We start from the raw sequence: 21,564 nt of genomic DNA, 5'->3' as shown, positions 1-21,564 counted from the left end.
CAATATGAAAATATTGAAATGTCTTTCCCAAGACTTTTCTGCTTTTGTAATCATTAACCTCTAAACAATGCATGGATTTCAAATAAACACTCATTTAGTCTCTTAGCATGTAATCATTCTTAATTGTAGTTTGATGCTGTTTGAAGTCCTAAGCATAAAACCAGGGATTTATGCTCTCAACAAGTTTACCAAGAAATTTGTAGTTCAAGTAGGACTTCATTTTGTTTTATGGCAAATTAGCCAAACTAGTTAATTTTATTTCTCAGAATGGGGTATGACTGTTCAAAGCTTTGTGATAATTTTTTATTTTTGTATGGAAATTTGCAGCGGGAGTAAATCGTAACATTTCATTATTCATTTATTGTTTATGATGATGTGGGAAAATTCTATTCCCACTTTGCTTCTCTTGTAATCTAGAAAAAAGTTGTTATATCTTTAAAAAAACAAGTGGGGATCTTCATTAGGATAAATAGACTTAAGTCTTTAAGTGTTTTTCTCAAGCTGTGCAAAACAGTGCTAACAAATGAGATTTTTTGAAGAACAAAAGCAGATATTTCTTTGCACCAGAGCTGCATATTTGAAGCTCTCCCTGTTGTTTCTTATATCATTAGCTCATTTTTCTGTTAATGTCTGTTTAAAAGAAGAAACAAAAGCGCCAAAACGATAACAAATATCTCATTTCCCAGCATATTTGTGCTCCTCTTCTTTGTTGAGGGCAAGAATAATACAAAAAATCAGCACATTATACTTGAAAGTATTGTTGAGAAAGTTTCTAACATTTCTTTGATAGAAAATAATTCTTTTGTAACTGGTAAAAAATCCTTCATTTCAAAAACTCCATAACTATTATTCCCCCACATTATTTGCTTTGTTTTGAAGAGAATAACTTGACATGAAAGACAGAGTAATAAAAAAAAGCCGGAGAAACAACTAGCCACGTCCAATTTATTATAAGTATAATATCTGCTTTTACATATATTGTTTCGTATACAAAGCCTCCATTATTGTTAAACTTAAATTCGAAGCCATTTTAATTTAAGAAGTTTTGACAAACACATTTCAATTTACTGACTAATACTTTACGAATTTTATCTTTGATCATTTTAATTTCCAAATTCTAAGTGAAAAAGTAAAACTTTACTAAACAGCTGTAACTAACAGCTAAGAAAATTTCATTAAAGACACCATTTCAATGAAAGATGGTCAGATGTACTTTTAATATATTGATGACTCAACAACAAGGATATAAAGTCATATTACAATTATAATTGTTCTACGATGATTGTCAGCTGTCTTTGTTTGATAAATTCTATATTTTTCCAATCCCTTTTTCTCATATTACCACTTTTGATGAAACTAAATACTTCTCCGACTTTACTACATGAAGCTACCCTTCCTAGTAATAAATCACAGCCTTTGCGTACACATGTACTGGGGTTCTAAATTTAAACCTTTAAATTATTTCAATATTTGACTTACCATTCCTATTATCTGAACCATTTACTGTATATGGATCCTAAAAGGACAAAACAATTATTACATCATTACACTAGCATTTACACTTCAGTAATTTATTACATTTACATCATTAATTACATCATTACATTAGCATTTACACTTCAGTAATTAATTACATTTACATCATTAATTACATTATTACAAGTTTTGAATTACATGTCTATTTCAATGAAATGACAGTCGTTAGTTAAACAAGATTTCTCCACTTGCTAAACCAAATTTATCAGTACATTTCTTGGTACCACAGGTCTAGCTAGCTCTACCCTACATAGTCCAATTTATAATCATGTCAAAGGTCCTATAGCCAGACTGGGCAGTGTCTTACTCTAGTAAATTGTACAGAACTTAACATGAACATTATGACCAGTATTGGTTAAGAGTGTTCATACATAGGTGTCTTTTGCTTTTGCATGATATTCAGTTCCTGTTTCATTGATGTAAACCCCACATCTCCTTTTATGCAAACAGAGTAAAGTCTGCTGAATAGGCAATATCTGAGTCCAAAATCCTTTTAAATTAGTGTTAAAAAACTGGAAGTATATGTTTTCTAAACTTGAATGTTACTTTTTCATTAACTTAAATTCATGCTTTGTTTTTTCTGTCATGTTGAGTCGCGCCAAACGAAAGATAAATCAAACTGTTTAAATTCTTAAAACCTTTTTACTTAAATGATACAAATAATTGCTATGTTTTTTTTTTCAATTTAGTGTACTGAGGATTTCGTCTTACATTTAATACAAAAATACGTCTCAAATTTATGACAAATAAAAACAGCAATGATCCTTTAGTGCCATTAAAAAGACAATAAAGTCCAAATGCTCTTTGTTAATAGTTCCATTTTGAAAGCATTTGTGACCACTTAAAGACAATATACAACTTAATATAAATTGCTTCTGGATAATGATTGGCAATTTTTGAAAGTGAGGTGAATTAGGAAGCCAATATCTGCTAATTTGAGCCATTATCCGTTTCAATAATTTACCCTTTGTACATAGATCTCAGGAAGCTGAAGAACTCAAAGAGCATTTTAAAGTTTACGAAAACAGGAAACACAGTCGTTCTAAAGTATTTTAAACTTTTTTACCGAAACAATTAAATTTATTGGGATGATTTTTTACGAGATAATCATCTGAAGCTTGTTGAACGTCAGCGACTATTGTATTTAACATTATACAGTATCGTAATTTGCTCGGCATGCCTCCGCACATGAGATCCAAATAAATGTCAAATTTCTCTTTGTCAGGTGATATTTGTATTAATTTCAATCTTATTCAATTTTCATTAAACTAATGACTTAGTTAAATTGTACCTCTAAGTGCATCTCCTTATTGAATAAAGTCTTAAAGACTAAAAGAACCTGATCATAATTGGGAATAAACTGGTTTTATTAGTTTTTATTTAGAGATTTTAAGAAAGAAAGAAAGAAAGACAGAATTTAGAAAAAAAGGATGAAAGAAAAATAGAGAGCATTATAGTTGTAGTATAATAATTGACAAATGGAGATTAGAAAGAAAGAGAGACAAGACAAAAAGAAAGGTAAAAGAAGAAAAAGATCAGACTCAAATGAAAAGGAAGGAAGAAAGGAGAGAAAGGAATAAGAAAGACTGAAAAGGAAATAATATGAAAGACTGAGAAGGAAGAAAAAAAAAGGAAAAAAAAAGAAACTAGGAAAGGAGGAAAAAAAAAAAATTAATACTACAAATTTAAAAGAGAAGAAATAGATATCTGAATAGATAAATAGGTATTTGATGATACGACAGAAACCCAACATAAACATTATAAAATTCTCTCAATAAAGAGTTTAATGAACACACCTCTTCCTACTAAAAAGTTTGATACTTCAGAAATTTTTTACAATTTGAAACCAAAAAAAACAGTAGCTTTGTTTACCCTCCTTTCAAATGAAATCAAATCATTCAATTTGATTTAAAGAATATAATGAAGAAATATTTCTTTTTAATCTGTTTGACAAATTATCTCTTACGTAAGAAGTAAATTTCTACCCACATTATCTATTATATTTAAAAAAGAATTACTTTGATTTTACAGAAAGGTTTGCCCGAATGTCATGAGTATCTAAGACGCGTACCTGTTACATGCAATGCTCGATACAGGAACAGGTTAGTCAAATGTCATGATTAAAAAAAATGTTTGATGGATACATGCAGTACCCTACCCAACAATTTGTTAGAAACGCTATAAACAATGAGTAATTGAAGAAAAGATATTAGTCGTCAGGATGCACTTTTACAAAATATATCATCTATCCTCTCGTAATTAACTGCCATTTTCTTTATGGGAAATTAAACAGTGTTACTTAGGTGTTAAACCGGTGCCTGCACCGATTTTCACTACACCATATCTCAACAATGGAAAACACAATTATCACAGCGGAAAAGTAAATAATTAAACATTTACGTCTTTCAAAGCCTCAATTCTCGTCTGATTATCTGCTCTAGTATCTATCCAAACAACTGTCTTGTTAAACGATAACAACATCACATTGTAATTTTCTTTGTTTTTGTTTTATGCTTCCAGATTGTCTTAGAGAATTGCTTTAGACAATGTAAATCTCTATTGAAGTTTCATTCTTGCTGATTTTTCATAAACGAAGATGAAACACCCCATACATGTCAAAATAATAAACAATTTTTTCTTTTGGAAAGTAATGGCCTGTTGTTATTGCCGATCAAAGAAAAGACATATTCTGGTAAAAAGATGAAAATGGATACAATAATTGTCTTCCTTCTTTTATATTCTGATTATTATCAGTTTTATTAGAGGTATTGTTGATAGTAAAATATACTAATGCTTTCATCGTCTGCTTTTGAACTTTTCACACCAAACAATTTTACAAACCAGACAAACTACAATATACTATAGTTTACTCATTTATGTACATTTTGCCAGAATGCATCATATTTCATTTTCAAGGCAACCACCTAACCATGCAAACATATTTTTGCAGAAACCTTTTTATTTTTATTTCAAAATAGAAAAAACTTTCTTACATAATTTTCTTACCTGTTTTTTCCTTGAAATGGTGTCTTTCAGAGATTGGAGTTGTTCGATCATTTCACTAAGTCTCTTTTCCTTGTCATTCAGACTGTCACCCCCACTGAGCAAGACTTTCAAGCTCTCTTCTACTTTCCTGTCATGCTGCTGATCGTTCATGTTATTGTTCTCTAGGTCACATTCGGCCATTTCTGTCCGTGATGTCAGACGTCGTAAGACACTGTCCATTGATTTGCGATGCAATCCCGAAGAGGACTTTGTTGTTGTATTATTAACACCGTTGGCAAGCTGCGATGTTTCTGATTCGGAGTCAGAGTCGCGTTTGACACTTTGTAAAATTCTCTGTTTTTTGCTTGTTGGTCTCCCCTCTGAACAAGAGTCTGATTCGCTATCTGTTTTTGTCACTATTTGAAATCTGGATTCAAGTTCGTCGTCACTTACACTACAATCACTGTTTAGACTTTCTGTGATGGCTTCATTCACAAGACTGTCCTGGGACAATTTGGTTGGTGTGTTCTTTCGCTTTGATGACATACTCCTGAAAAGTAACGTCAAACTCTCTAAATATTGTAAAAAATTATCACATTGAATAAAATCAAAGTTATGTATTATATAACCAACAAGTAATCTAATTTTAAGCTTTGAATCCCCTTGAAGCATTTTAATAAACTGTTGCAAGAAATTTTCTCTTAAATAAAAACTACAACTCTACCTAAACAAATATAAGCCAACATACTGATCACTATAGTATCATTCTATGACCTGGTGAATTTGGTAACCAATTTATAAAGATAACTTAATCAACTTTTTATTGTAATTTTTCAAAATTTGTCAACTTTGTTTTTCAACACTGTTCTTGAAAAATAGTTTTTATCTGATACAAAAGCCTGAGAAACATGCCGAGTTTTGTCTGGGTAAATAGCATCGCTTGTTAGTAAGTAAAATCTGCAATTCTTGATAACTTGACCTCCTAATACAACACCTTACTTATCATTCTATAAATTTTTAAAGTGCAGTAGTTGTCATTTTTGGTGCATATTTTTTTCTGGTGCAAGACCTGACACAAAACTAAATTCAAGGCTGAAATATCAAGGGCATCAACACCTAGGTAAAGTTTATATATGTAATATAACTTTAATCTTATAAATCTAAACTGTGAAATGTATTTTTGTAAAATTTGAAAATAATAAATAGAACTTCAGGGTTAGCATAAACTAAAAAGCTTCATATTAACATTGTTATTTCTTATATTTTAATAAATCATCTTAAGTCAATTTAAATGGTATTTTATTCAATATAAATTTTCAAATCGTATGGTAATTAAGTTATTTACTGAAGATAATTCTTTTCATATTTCTTGTCTTATTTGTAAAATCTCAATGAAAAAAAAAAAAAATAATAATAAAATGATAAAATATAACCTTAAAATTACAAATGATTGATTTTTTTCATACCTCCTTCTCTTTTAACAAACAATCCACTTTCAGTTGACAAAAGCAAATCCAATTTGTATAAATAAAATAAATTAGGAAGTGAATCTAACAAAAGGAAGGTTAACAGTAATGCACCTTGTCCAATTCCTTAACATTTATATTGCTTCCTATTAACCTAAGACTAATGGCCTCAAGGCTATATCACAGAACATAAGAATCAATAATCTGTCATAATAGTGTAGATAACCTATACTTTGACAAATAATAACAACGTGCCGAAGGTTTTTGTCGAAAAATTTACTACAAATCCATGTTGATCGATGTGTAATACATTATGATGGATAGGTCTACCCCAAACTAGTAAAAATATTTATTTCTCAAACAACAGAAAAATAAACAAAATAGGTGCGAATTGTCATGTGCCAGACTAAGGCATTAATGAATTAGTTGAAATCTTTCGTAAAAATATTTTAAATTCTAAACAAATTTTTTTTCAAAATTACATAATGTGTTGTTATGATTTATTTTCAAAAAAAATTAATAAAAATAAACATAAACAAAATGACTAAGGAAAATTGTGGTTATTTCAAGTAATTAGTTAATATTGTGTTCTGTATGGGATTATTTAGATAACACCGCTTTTATTCCAAAATTGTCTTTCATTTGTTTTATAAATGAATGTACGGAATTAAGTCATTTATTATATACAATTCAACATTATCTATTAATAACTGTATTTGAATAAAATCAGATGTAGGGTATACGTAATTCAGACAAAAACACAGGGGGAAACTTAGAAACGAAATCTAGAGGTCAACATAATGTCAAGGTGTGGATCTAGTCATTTTCAAAAAGGGGGGTTTCAACCATATGTCCCCATACACAAGCATAAGTTGTCAAACAAAAAGGGGGATTCCAACCACCGGAACACCCCACACTGGATCCATCACTGATATAACAAGCATTCTGTGAGTTAATTGCATGGCAATACATAGTCCCCTACCGGTTAAAAATTCATTGTATTGGAAAAAAATTCTAACTTGATCTATACCTTGTCATGGTGTAAACTATAAAACAAATATCAAGTCAATATCTTCAAGCATGACAAAAAAAAGTTTTGAAAACTGATTATAACTCTGCAAAAAATCATCAGACCGGAACAAAATTCAAACTTGAACTGTAACTTGTCATGATAAAACTACATCCCAATTATCAAATCAATATCTTCAAGAATGACAAAAAAAAGTACAGAAAACTGATTATTTTAGTGAATTTTTCTTAGTCAAAGGACCATAACTCTGCACAAAATCATCAGACCGAAACAAAATTCAAACTTGAACTGTAACTTGTCATGATAAAACAATACACCAAATATCAAATCAATATCTTCAAGCATGAAGAAAAAAAGAGTGGAAAACTTATTTGCAGGACTGACGGATGGACAGACAGACAGACAGACGGTAGGGGACTAAAAATAAGAAGATGTGATGTCTTTAACTACAGATCATACAATATGTCCAGGTCTATTATTGTTTGTCTTTAAAATTTTAATGGGAGTTTAACAGGTATTCTCCCTCTCTCTGTATCCAGCAATGCTTGCCTTTTTATGTTTCCCAATAAGATGCTGACAATTCAATACCTGGGACAGACTTACTGAAATCTGATTTAAAAATAAAACAAATAGATATAAAAACTTTTTTAAAAATTCTTCAAATCTGTGTTAATTACTATTTTTCTGCCTCTTATTTTTCAATAGCTTAATCTGAGTTTCAGGTAAGCTTTTGTTCTTGCAGGGAACAATTTAAACCCTTAGTAGCTAGGTCTTGTATCATAATTATGTCAGTATTAATCCCAAGTCTATTCATGTGCAATAAAAAAACTTATGACGCAATATTATTTTACCTTAAGTGATATTTTTATTGGAAAGGAAATAATTACGACAATAATCATGTGATTATAACTGTACAAGATACCTGTAAGTTTATGACGGATTGTCAAATTACAACAACAAATCAAATCTTTGACAACAGTACCTGTACACGCTATGATCATGTAGCATTTTTGTCATGTTAAATCATGACATGTATTTGTAAAAAAATTCCTTTGAAAAAAAAAAGTTCATCTTCATTTAATTTGTTTAAATTGATATTCAATTCTAATACAGAACTTTTGACTTTCAAATTTCTATACAAACAAATTGTCTTATAAATCTCATAATATATAAAAAAAAAAAATAATGCACACCTGCCGACTTTCCTGATTTATAGGGGATTCCCCACCTTGAGAGGTGCTGACCTAAATCTTTGAATCCTCAATTTTACTACTTCAAACATGTATTCAAAATAGTCTAAATGACATTTCAGTATCATACCCTCATGCAAAACCATAGAATATTAGATCATAAACACTTATAACATGTATAAGAGTTGCATTGGGTTCCCTTGTACTTTAAACCCCCACGGAGATTTTGAAAAGTTGGTAAAGTAGGACAATGCTTTATGTTAGTTGACAGTCATTTTTTAGAAGAAAACAAGACTATATTACCTCCCACAACTTGAAAGAAATTAATCTAAAATTAAGTGAAGGCATAAAACCACCTGTTCTTTCTCCTTTCTTTCTTTATAAAATTTCTTTTTGTTCCTCAAATGTAGAAACAAAAAACTAAAGCCACCTTTAGTACAAAGGCTCAAAAAGACAAAGGTGAAACTATTAACATTTGATGTGACACGTTATCTCTTGGGGTGTCCAGGAAAACATATTAACCTCCCCTTAATGGACCCTAGGGTGCTAATATGGTACATCATTTAGTCAAATTAGTCTTTATCATTTGTTTTGGCATATATCAAAATGTTGACTGGTCAATGTAAGTTTCATTTTGTTACCGTTGAATATGTTATTTTGAAATTGAATTATTCATTTATCAATTAACTACATACTAATTTTATAAATATATAAAAAAGTTTAAAATTAAATATGTAATCAGTTTCAGCAGAAAAGAAAGTTTGATGAATCAATAAAATAGATTGAAAAAAAACCACAAACAAACACAATGACAAGCATAAAGTGTATAAAACCATTGTTTGCTACTGTAAAGCAGTGTCAAAGTACATGTTGAAAATATCTCAACATTTTTCAGTGGCTATCTAAATATAACACCCCAATAATATCTATACGTCATGATAAAAATAAATGTTTTTTAACATTTGATTTTTATTTCATCACACTTAGATGTATTCTGCAATTCATATAATTCAAATTTCTTTTAATAAAGAAAAATCTCCAGTGACACCTTGCATGCTCCAGTCCTTTAATTAAGTCCACATTTTTCTATCTACCACCAGCTTTTGTTGCTTTTGTTTTGGTTTACCATGAAATCAAGCAAGTCAACTGGGACACACATTCTACATTAAACTTTGATAAAGAAAACAAATTAAGTAAACAGGACAGTGGGGTAAATGACTGCCACCATTTTTGATTGAAAAGCCATGAATAAATATTTAAACAGAGATGAGAGACCAATAGGTACAAATGGCTATCATTGTTTAGAAACCAGATGGTTAGCCAATACTAATGACACAACCAGACCATTACAAACATTCTTCAATTTCTACTCAAAACAAACAAATGGATACCACACAAGTGACAACTTAAGATTCCTATGAAGTGGTGGTCAATGGAGAACTTTCTCTCTGAAACCTGGGTCTGTGCATCTACATAATTCTCGTCTCATGAGATCCTATAGAATTTGTAAAGTCTTTTATTGAAAGAGAAACAAAGATGACTATCAAGTATTGTTGCTGGGTTGTTACATACTTGCTGCTTCGCCCACATCAAAGCTTATATTTTCATTAATTTATAAATGTTAGAAAAATTCAAGGTACCAAAATCATTACAGAAAGGGGAAACAACTCACTAAGGAATAAGAACATAGCTGTGATATTCCTGACTTTGGTTTCAGTATTTTTTACATTTTTAAAGAAATAATTCAGAACAGTGATTGCAATGTCTACCTATGTATTTATGCCACCCTTAAAATCTAAGCCTGAACAAAATTCAAATAATTAAAAGAGATTTTGTCTACCTTTGCATGCGACTAAACGTTAAGCAGCTAACAATCAAATCAATCTACCTAGTTGCACTTAACAATTTAAATGGAACATCAAAAGTATATTTATAAACATATATGTGACAGTACAATATATAAACAACCAATATCCTAAAGCATGATGCATATAAACTTGTGACCGCAGAATCAAACCTGTATGACAAACGAAACAATGCAAGCTAAAACAAAGGAATTTAAGATGGTTTTTAACACAGGTGTTATGAAGAACAATGCTCAGAACACCCATGAAAATCTCGGTAAATATATCTAATCTTCTTTTTTTTAACAATGGTTTGAAAGGTGCCCTATATCGCTTTACAGGATAACAATTCCGCATTGATACAACTTCAGCAAATGACAACAAAAACGATACAGTACTTATAACAAAGCATTCTTGTCTTATTCGTAACAAAATGCTATTGTTACATTTTTCCATATCTGATTTTTACGCTTGGATGAAGTCAATCAATGCACGAAACGAGGGAGAAAATTACCAATTATTCTTTCAAAGTGCGAAATGCACTGGTCCTCACATCAGTCTAACTAAGACAATCATCAGTAATAACAATGGTTTAAGAAGAAAAATGTCCAATTAGAGAAAACAACCGATTCATTGACGATCCAAAAATGAAACAGAAAGCCTTTTGACTAAGAGCTTGCGGACAAATCTTTTCACAAATAACTAGAATGCAGTTAGATGCACTTGTTGGAAGTGAACTTTGAAATTCCTTCTGGTCATAACAAAAGATACAAATGCCTTTGATAAAGAGTGTGGTATGCAGTATGCAGGATAGGTCAAACTAACTCTTTTGTTTTTCACTTCACCGTTTAATTAACTTCCATCCTACTTTTTGTGGCTGCATTCAGAGAGCAAATTATCTGATATCAATCTAATCTTGAACCTGCTCAAATTTTTCAGCATGACTGATAAATTACGTAAATGCATTCTTTTTCAGCAGTCTGGTCAATAGTGTACATAAATTTAAGTCTTAACTGGAAGAAATAATGAGAAATGTGTTTCATTTTTGCAATATTGAATTAAAAATATTTTTTTCATCAGAAAAAAAAAAGATTAAAAGGAGACTGCATAAAAGAAAAACAAGAAAGAATGAAGAAATGAAAATAAAACAAATATAAAAAGAAGATGTGGTATAATTGCCAATGAGACAACGTTCCACAAGAGACCATATGACACAGAAATTTACAACTATAGGTCACTGTACAGCCTTTAACAATGAGCAAAGTCCATACTGCATAGTCAGCTATAAAAGGCCCCGAAATGACAAATGTAAAACAATTAAAACGAGAAAACTAACGGCCTAATTTATGTACAAAATAATAAAAATTCCACTTTTTAAAGGTTTGAATTATTTGCAGTCTATAATATGGAATCCATGTTTCATTAAGGGCCAAAATAATGCAATTAGTTGAATTGCATCTTCTTCTTCATTAAACTTTTACAATATCTTTTTTGTTGCCATAATCTAAAAATAGACATAAAGTTTTTACCTTGTATTTAGAAGAAATAATAAATTACCCTCCCCCAATCTTATTATTGTAAAAACAAAATTGTACACAACACAAAAGGCTAACACACAAGGTAGTATACAACATCAAAGGTCTAAAACGACAGGTACCCCCTACAGGTAAGGACCACAATGATGACCTCTCGTTAAACTGTCACAGTATTACGTCGTATATTACACCCTCCCACCATCAGACAAATGGCTTACCAGTGAAATTTGTCAACTTATCAACAAACAATTAACACGGAGAATAGTTAGAAGCCCACAAGTAAAAAGCTTGGCTATACTTCCTGTGTACCTTGGTATGACAAACAGAGAGCCAAACAATTGCTTAATCGAGAATTTATTTACAAAGTGCTTAAAGTGAAAACGGCTAAATGACCAAATTGTTTGATATTTTTGTCTTGGGTCTAAAAACCTGATATTGAACTGATAAGAAAAGTTAAATCTACCTTTTAAAATTTTTAAATTCAATTTGAATTTTACTAAGGAAAGCTAGTGTATTGTCTTTTGACAGTCTCACGAACCAGCACTCAAATTTCTATTAAAAAGTAAATTTTCATCATTTGATATGCAGAAATTTAAGTTATTAAAACTGATAAAAAGTAAGTAAATATTTACACTTATATACAAATATTTAAAACAAAAACTATGATTTTCTCTTTTCTCTCATAAGCAAACATTAAACATTTTCTGAGGGCCTCAGGGAAGATTAGTTGTATAGCTAACTGTGTTACCCTCTTTAACTAAAAATCATTATCATCATTATTATTATTATCATTATTATTATTATCATTATCATTATTAATATTATTAAACAAAACTTACCATTGTTGTATGAAGTGTTGAGCAAATTAGTTGTCATTTTGTCAACGTCAGGAAATAGTTTTTAAAAAGTAACAAATCCTCCCAAAAATATTTTTCAAACTAATGTGGTATATACATCTGCAATCCTTTGTGTCTGAACACAAAACCTTGTCAAACTGATTGTAACGAAAAGATGTAAAGTTAACCTAAGGAAGTTAGAGACACTGACCCGCCATTAATAAATTCACCTATTGTTTTGTAAAACAAAGGAAATACAGCAAATATACCATTTTGTTATCAGTAGCTAGTTTAATCATATTCTGTCGAACATTTTGTCTTTACTTTGATGCGAACGAGATAACACGACAAATACTATTGTCATAAAAACTACGACCCACTTTGAAGGGACTGTAAATGGCTTTGTCTACACCTCCCGCCTCAAGCAAGGTGAAATAGCTCAATACACAGATAAAAATTAAATCAGGGAAAAATCGTAATACCTGTATCTCACCTTTGTTTAACATAGTAAAATATTTTTATGATACATTTTATTTCACTTCTATTGTATTTCTCTATTCAAAATGTCTCTTGAAAAAGTTTAATTTATATTTTTACAATGGCATATTTGGAAAACAATAGAAATGCTTCATCATTTAAATAAGGCTCAAATTTATTTATGATATAGCATTGTTTAAAGTACATTTGAAGATAGGATAAAATGAATTATATATGCTTTGAAAGACTTTTATACCAGGCAAGGGGAACAACTCTTTAAATTTTGGGCTATCAGAGGGTTGAATCTTTATAGATGCTATATTTTCTGCAAAAAAAAAGAATATATAAATGAAATGATTGATTTCTAATCTTGTCAATATTAGATTTTCAGTTTTATTTGAAATATTGAAAAAAAAAAAAACCATAGACAACAGCTTTTGACTTTGAAAAATTAGAAAATGAAGATAAGTAATTGGTATAATTAGTTCCAACTCACAACTAGTCCAATTACAAAAATGTTCAACGACTTTAAGAAAAAAAAATGTCTAACAAATAATAATGTTCTTAATTTTCTTGCATCCCTGACTTTGACTCATAATTAATAGCTATAAACAATAGTGCATTAACAAATTTAAGTTTGCACCCACATTTAAATACCAATGTAAAAAGAATAAACTTAAATCCACAATCTACACCTTCGATCAACAATTCATCAAAAAAAAGACCTTATTATACAAAGACATAATACCTAATAGACAATTATCAATTAATTCCATTGAACTACTTCTTCCGATAACTCTATAATTCTGTACCCAAAAGTCCTTTCCAACGTATTATTATCCAGAAAATGCCGACATTAAAGATAAAAATTGACAAAAAACATCTTTTCTAATTTTCAATGATTTGTCTCTATGAGGCTTTTTGTTTGTAACTTATGATTAAAAGACACCTAATCTAGCTATTTACTTCATTATATTGTCGTAACAGTTCCATCGTCAATTCTTGTTAAGCAGGCTTTGTTCTTCTCGTTACAATAGAACCATCACCTGCGTGACTTAATTGATTTTTGATCGTAAATCGCTCACAAGTGTTTGTAGATATTGGCTACAGAGAATGGTAGTTAAGGATATCATCAGCGACAAATGGTGACAGGGAACAGTCTAAATTGGAGTTAATCATCGTAATCAGCTTTCGTTACTAATACAAATGAAATATTGACCTGACATGGAAGCGGAGACAAAAGCTCCATTCATCTAAATTCCCCATACAGTCAATATATACTTTTTTTTCAATATTTCTATGGAATTGATGAGCACTGCAGAAGGGTGACATGGAGTTGCTTTCTTTCTCTATTTATCATTTTCATTGTCAAATCAGTTGCTTTCAAAAGACAGACACAGTACAGGCATGCAAAACCATTGCATATGAATTTTTTAGGCTGTGTCCAGGAAACAGATCAGATAGGACTGATTGGGATGTTCAAGAACCAGTTTAAAATGCCAATTAATTAAGCTCTTTGCAGAGTTAGCATCCAAAAACTTCTTAAATCTAAGGTCAGATGTGTTGGGAGGTTTCTTTTCTTATCATAAACAATGCTATATTCCATTTTTCAATGTCAATTGCCCAGGGATTCTTGAATCATGAGCATTTTCTATTTATACAGAATAACTTAGAAACTGCTGAAAAAATACTCTAATTACAAAGAATGAATAGTCAAATATTGAATATTACTTTTCTTCTTTGAGATCAGTCAGCATACCACTTAATTATTTATTGGGTAAAACAGATCTGGTTCCCTAATTCGACTGTCAAAATTGTACTTACTCTATCAATGAAATGGACTCTTCAGTACCAAGAACAGTGCCATCGTTTAGCATTAGAATCAAACACACATGTTAAACACCTGTCAAAACTTGGTTTACCAACTAGTATTTCTCTGATTTCAAAAATTTGAAGTTTAAGATGGCATAAAGTTCTTTGTTAGTGGGGGTAATTTGTAGTTATAGAATCCCTCAAATGTCAGACGCTTCGTAAATAACAATTTATATACAGCTGCGAGCATTCAAGTTTTTCTTGATAAAATTTGAATTATTGTTCTCAATCAGAATAAAAAATAGATCTTTCGGAAATCTTTGTCAGAAAAAAAATGTATTGTATTACATATGCCAAAAATTTATAACTTACTACGTGGTTCTGCTCAATTTCAGATTTGATAATTTTGACATTTTTTTCCCTCAAAACTTATGAGAAACTGGACTAACAAGTTTTTTGTTTTGTTTTGTTTGTTCTTGGTTCATTTGAAGGATACAATACCCTGCATTGTAACAAACGATTTTCTTAATTACAGCATCCTTTCAAGCTTTCAAATCGCTTCACGTCAATTAGATGATATCTTATCTTTTTGATGAAGATTACCCTTAAGTGCCCCATTATCTTGAAGGAAAATCCTATTTTTTTTCTGTCTCCTACAATAATGCTTTACTTTTTAAAAAATCAACATGGAGTCTGACAAAGTTGGGAAATTACTTATCAAAAGAACGAAAAGAATGAAAATGTGAAAATTGATGTAACAGGCTCCTAATCTGCTGAACAGAAGATAAATTTTTAAATCTATTTCCCAAACCATCATATTTTTTTCATCCACTTTAAAGATGATTTCTAACATGTATCTTTCTGCTGTTGAATGTCTGCATGAGATACTTATCAATTAAAATTTTCATAAGCAGAGAATTTCAACACTTCACGTTTTTGTTCTTGCTATCTTTGAAAATAATTGAAGAATGACTTTTATATCAATGAACTGAAAAACATCTTTGTTTCTGCAGTATGTTTAATGATTCATACATTCCCCATTTGTTTTGATCACAAAATTTCTAAAAAAAAAATTTAGAAGGTTAACAGAAGAAAAAATGAAGCCTTCTTCCTTTTTAATTTCATCTGCTATTATTACTTGTAGTACACATGTTGTATCAAAGACAGTACAGTGTTAGCATGGAACCACTTCCTCTGATCCATGGCATCTTTCTACTTATTTACCATGGAACCACTTCCTCTGATCCATGGCATCTTTTTACTTATTTACCATGGAACCACTTCCTCTGATCCATGGCATCTTTTTACTTATTTACCATGGAACCACTTCCTCTGATCCATGGCATCTTTTTACTTATTTACCATGGAACCTCACTGACATTGACTCACTGTGAATACCTCTTTGAAGATTATGCCTCCTATTAAAATTTTCCAAATCTACTGCGGATTCATTATCATTCGTAGGGTACCAATTTTCGTGGATTTCGTGGGTACAGATAAACCACAAATTGAAATGTTCAACGAATTACATTTTCTATAAGTTTGTATGCAGACATTGGCAAGACCACGAAATCAAATATCCACGAAAATTGGTACCCACGGAAAAAAATGAATCCAAACCTATTTTACGCCCATCCATTCATTCAAGCTTTCTAAAGAGTTTATAGTATTACATTTTCATATTATGTCTTTTCTTATAACAATAAGGACATGTAGTATGATTGCCAATGAGACAACTATATATTTACCAGAGATCTAATGAATCAAAGTAAGCAACTTATGTATTTTTAGTATATCTTGTACCTCTGTGGTTGTGCCTTTAGGTCACCACGTAACCAGATGATATACTATGGCTAATAAACTTTGCCAGTTTGCTAGTTTAAATATAGGTAAAATTAGCCTAAATACATGGAATTACTTTAAAAACGTGTGATATAAAACAAATAATTCAAGCACTAACAATTTGTTTATTCCTTTTTCCTCGCCTCATCCAAATTTCAATTCTTAAATTCCCTTTTTAATGCATTTGAAATTTGGATAATAATTCCCATTTGTAACTCCTGGTCCCCAAAACTTAACTCAAACAGTAAAATATTAAGATAGTAAGGTGATAGATGGATTAAGATCTGACCTAAAGTGCTCGTAACCATCAATAAAGTCATGTTCAAGACTTCTAATAGTACTTGAAAAACTTGTTGATGCTTCTAATTGACCACATCCGTTGCTAAACAGCGGTGAAAATCAGCTTTGTACCACCTCATAGTAGAGGAAAATTGGAATTGGTAATTGATGCTTTGGCGTTGCTTCAGATTTTTCTTCACTTGTACCAATATTTAAGAGGCGTACTATAATTTTTCGGTATACATCTTTTCAGCTGTACTTAGTTTTTATTTGTAATTTATTTCTCTGTGATCAGGCGTAAGGGTTTGAAGTGATAACGGGCCAAATGTTACACTAATTAACACATAAAGGAGCCTAATAATGCTACATCACTTAAACTTGGCCAATAATGCAAAACACTGCATAATAGTCCCGTCACAAAGGATGTAATTACCGATGTAATTTTTATTATAATCAAATTTCGCTAACAAAACAAGACAAAAAGGTATCGCATGTGTTTGTTATGGAGTATAAAGATAATGTTCGTCTTTTAACTTGGTAAGTAATTTCTTTGATATTTCACTGCACCACAATATAGTTTGTATTAATTATAACATCATGTTGAAGCTATAAATGATATATATAAAAAAAAAAATTCATTAATGAAACTTGTACCTTAATATCAACTAATATTTGATGTCAAGGCTCCTACTTTATGGTAAAAATGAACAGTTAGCCAATCAAATGAAATCAAATGCATACCATTATTTTGCAAATTGAGAAAATTTTATTAGCTATTTCTTGCATGTTTTCCCATAGAATTCTTGAAAAGAGGAAAAAAAATATTTCGGTAAATAGGACATTTTTTCATGTAGTGTCAACTTGATAGCTAAAATTGCTCATTTGATTAAAAACTTTATATCAACATATTTTTGACAAGATACTGGGGACCTGTTTAAAGAAATAGATTGTAGGTGACAATTCATTTTAGACAAAGTTAAATCAAAAAATTTTTATTTCAGAAAATAGCTAAGTCTCTGTGGTTGACCAACTGGTGGTTGTTTAAGGTTTTGTATGTGGAGTCAAACTTTTAAATTAAACAGTAGTGGCCAATAAAACATTATCACTGGTCACAAGTTAAGATTTCCAAGAATTACCCGCAAAAGGATTTTTGAAAAATCTAAATAAATGTTCCTAGTTATATATAGATTTTAATCAATACTGCATTTCGGAAAGCAGGCCCAAATTTCACATGCATAAAAATGCTGAAGAGCATTCTACAAAGAAGGCTTAATCACACACAAAAAGCTATATCATACCCGTCTTACCAACAGTGTTTGCAAGGACAGTAAATAATTTTTTGCTCAAAGTGTTTTTTGATATGCAATCATTAATTCTTAAAGTTAATAAAAAAATTTTTTTTAAAAGTTTTTCAATCTTTCTAAAATTGCAAATATTAAACTAAAAGTTTAACCCATGTCTTTGAAGTGAACAAAACAAGCCTTTTTTTTCTTTCTTCGAAAATCTATAAATAAAATTTCGACATAATATTGATACATGCATAATTAATAAATAACTTTTAATTTTTCTTTAGTGATTTTATTATTTTTGTCCAATTGTTATACAATTCATTGTATTTTAAATGCTTAACAGTAAAATAAAAAAAGGTAAAATCTGTAACTTTTTTTTCCTCCTAGTCCTTCATAAAATCAAAATTATGGTCATTATAATCATAATAAAAAACTTATTCAATTATTGAATATTAAATACTGAAGTAATAATCAATTTACCATAACATTGCAAGACAGCCATTTCGATTCCATCACAAGAAACAGCTAAGCGACTACTGGATGAGACAAACTGTTGCACAATCAATAAAAACAACTTTTCTTAAGTTAGATAAATATTTATAAGACAGATAAAAAACTATAAAAATTACTAAAAAGATATAATTACAAGCAAGATAAAAAAAAACCTACCTTAAGCTTGCATTGTAGACGTCAAGCATTTTGAAATTTTCCAAGAAACTTCGAAAACTATTGATAAAATTACTTGTTACTTGTTATTAACATAAAGACAAAAGCTGTGAATAGAATGTGTATTGTGTGATAAGACAAAGCCCCCTCCCTGGCTGCCAGCCAATCAGAGCCCTCAGCTGTGTGAGTGATGGACAGAACTGCTCTCAGCTTCTTATTGTTTATATATAATTCAAAATCATCAGCAAGGGGGCTTATCAAGGGGAAAAACTGATAAGATAAACAAAATAATGATGTGTTTTATCAATTCTTTTATTTATGTCTATTGAAGAATGTCGATAACATTGTTTATCTTGTATTTCTATTTTACAGAATCATTGTTTCCTCTGGTTACCATGCCTGGTACCTAAATCAAGCCCCACTCCAGGGAAATTTGTGAAGACAAGGAATTTCACAACTACAAAGAAATTTTGGTGGCACTTAAGATTTTTATGGACTTCAATTTTCTGCTATTTCCCCAGACGATAATGGACAATTAACAGTAGTGGAAATAAAATCAACAAGTTGGAAAATTTGTGGTTGACAAAAGTTATTTTAGCAAAAAAAAATGAAATAAGTTAATTGAGTTCCCTTTTCATAAACCAATTAAAATTTCTGCAAACTACTTGCAGTTTTATAGCTTATAAATCATTTATTCATTTATCAGTTTGTTATTATAAATTAAAAAAAAACAGACCTCATTTTTTTAAATTACCTACTTAATTGACTATCATTCTTTAAATTACACTAGTTTATCTTAATTATATAAATTTAAGAAAAATATATGGATAAGAAATCTGAATAAATAATTAACAAAACCATTTATTTATCCAGTATGAATATATTACACACATTTTACAACTTTTCCTGAAAAATATGACCAGAAAACTAATAGTAAAATTGACTACATAAGGAAAGAATACCCGGAATTTTTAACAATCACGAAAATAACCAGAGGCCGTGGAACATATCTATGTGATGTCGAGATTTGATTGATAATCTATCCACACTAATTATTCATTTGTACCTTTTATTTACTGATTCTTCACCTGTGAATCAGGAATAACGTCACACGATTAAAATCATGATAATTTATCTTATAAAATGATCAGTTTTATTTACTCATAATTTTTCTCCATCAGATGGAAACGAAATCAGTTACAATCATTTAAATAAATGTTAATTGAATTCCATAATCAATTTATCTATCTTTAACCAGTACAATTTTTTTTATCAAATTTTTAACAAAAAAGGCAATCTGATGATACTAATGCAATAAATATTCAATAGATTAATTAATCTATCAATCAATTTGAATTAAAACAATTAGTAACAAACATTGATAAATGGTTGCATGGGTCATGTGACAATAAGAAGGAAGATAGCCTCTTTTCAATGTCCTGACTTGGATCAAAAGTGTTCTTAGAAATTCTACTGTCATATAGCTTCCTTTATCTTATTAGATCCTTAACTAACAAAGTAAGTGGACAAGTTTAGAGAGAAAACATTTGTTTCAGGCTACTGACCGATACATGTAATTGGATTCAAGTGATTTGTGGTTTTGTTGTTTATATTTAAGTTACTGTTTTCCAGAGTCTATATATATATATATATGGTGTCTGAATGTTTTAAAATAGAATCATTTTCCAAGAAAATTCAAAGGAAAACAAGTTAAAAAAAACCCCTTAATTATGAATTGAAGAAAAAAAAAGTTTGCATCAAAGCCTGTCCATGAAGAATAATTAATGCAAGCTGAGATACATTAGGGGACATTTCCATTGCCAAATCTTTTCTACTTTTAAGAAACGAAAAGAAAGCAATTCAACCTCTGGCTTTTATTCATAATAATTAACACCATTCTCCGTGAGAAACAATATCCTTCCTACTTAATGAATAACCATCAAACTATGGATGGAAAACAAAAATTTGTTTATTAAAACCAGAATGGGAGAGTATTATATCACAATTAAGCGAATATGTTTACTGAACGCTATATTTCAATTTAATGATGGGAACAAAGGATCGTGGGATATCTGCTTTAAGCAATACCAGATGATAGAGATTACAGAACTGAGAAAGTGTATTCTGACCATCTTACATTAATTGTTATTAGTATTTTTTATGGTTTCTTCAAACAACTGCCCAAAGTAAGCTGTTGATTTTTTTTTTATGAATTCAGTTTCTAACAGCAAACAAATGTATCAGAGAATGATAGTTAAATGACAATATGAAAGTTTTTTAGCCACTTTCTGAATACATAAAGTCAAATTTGCTCATTTTTTTTTTTTTCAGGAGAAGTACTTTCAGAAGTATGACTAATTCGATATGTGTGCATCAAACTTCTAATTCAACCACTCAGAGTTTAAAGGTGATTTAAATGGGGCAATGTCCACATAATCAATATCTAGAAACAAAGCTATCTAATAATACAACTGAAAAAATGCAGTTTTAACAAAAAATAAGGCAAAAACACCAGTGTTTTTCTTCACTTTTTGCATTCAGGAATGAAATCCTCAGTCAAAATGCACACAAAGAATATTACAGTTGAGGAACATCCTCATAAGTGAAATATTGTCCTGAACATGCATGAAATATTTGCCACTGGACATATAGCAACCAACAATCAATCATAAGTGAAAAGGCCTTACGATTGAAGTTTGTGGATTACATATATCATGCATTAAACTGTACCAAAGATGTACAACTTTAATATGTTACTAAAAGTACTATAGTAAGTA

The 21,564-nt window shown here is 30.1% G+C and overlaps 1 protein-coding gene across 8 annotated transcripts in view; it reads right to left on the bottom strand.

Annotated features, from left to right (window-relative positions):
* The window catches only part of LOC127705670 (transcription factor egl-13-like), a 126,800-nt gene that overhangs the window by 63,872 nt on the left and 41,364 nt on the right, over positions 1-21,564 (bottom strand). For 5 of the 8 annotated variants that reach the window (XR_007983929.1, XM_052210009.1, XM_052210004.1 and 2 more), the window contains exons 2-3: positions 4,543-5,071; positions 1,480-1,516 (exon numbers count right to left, since the gene is read on the bottom strand). Coding sequence is in view for 7 of the 8 variants with exons in the window: in XM_052210004.1 (XP_052065964.1) it covers positions 1,480-1,516; positions 4,543-5,071 (566 nt within the window). In the remaining variant the exon portion in view is untranslated. Of the gene's footprint in view, positions 1-1,479; positions 1,517-4,542; positions 5,072-12,425; positions 12,556-18,601; positions 18,647-18,790; positions 18,894-21,564 lie in introns of those variants that run through there. The other 3 variants (XM_052210005.1, XM_052210006.1, XM_052210008.1) reach the window with 3 other exon arrangements.

Source organism: Mytilus californianus, unplaced genomic scaffold (assembly GCF_021869535.1).
Source record: "Mytilus californianus isolate M0D057914Y unplaced genomic scaffold, xbMytCali1.0.p SCAF_6, whole genome shotgun sequence".
Lineage (NCBI taxonomy): Eukaryota > Metazoa > Mollusca > Bivalvia > Mytilida > Mytilidae > Mytilus > Mytilus californianus.
The sequence above is the reverse complement of the archived record's forward strand: the minus strand, read 5'-3'. Positions and strand labels throughout refer to the sequence as shown.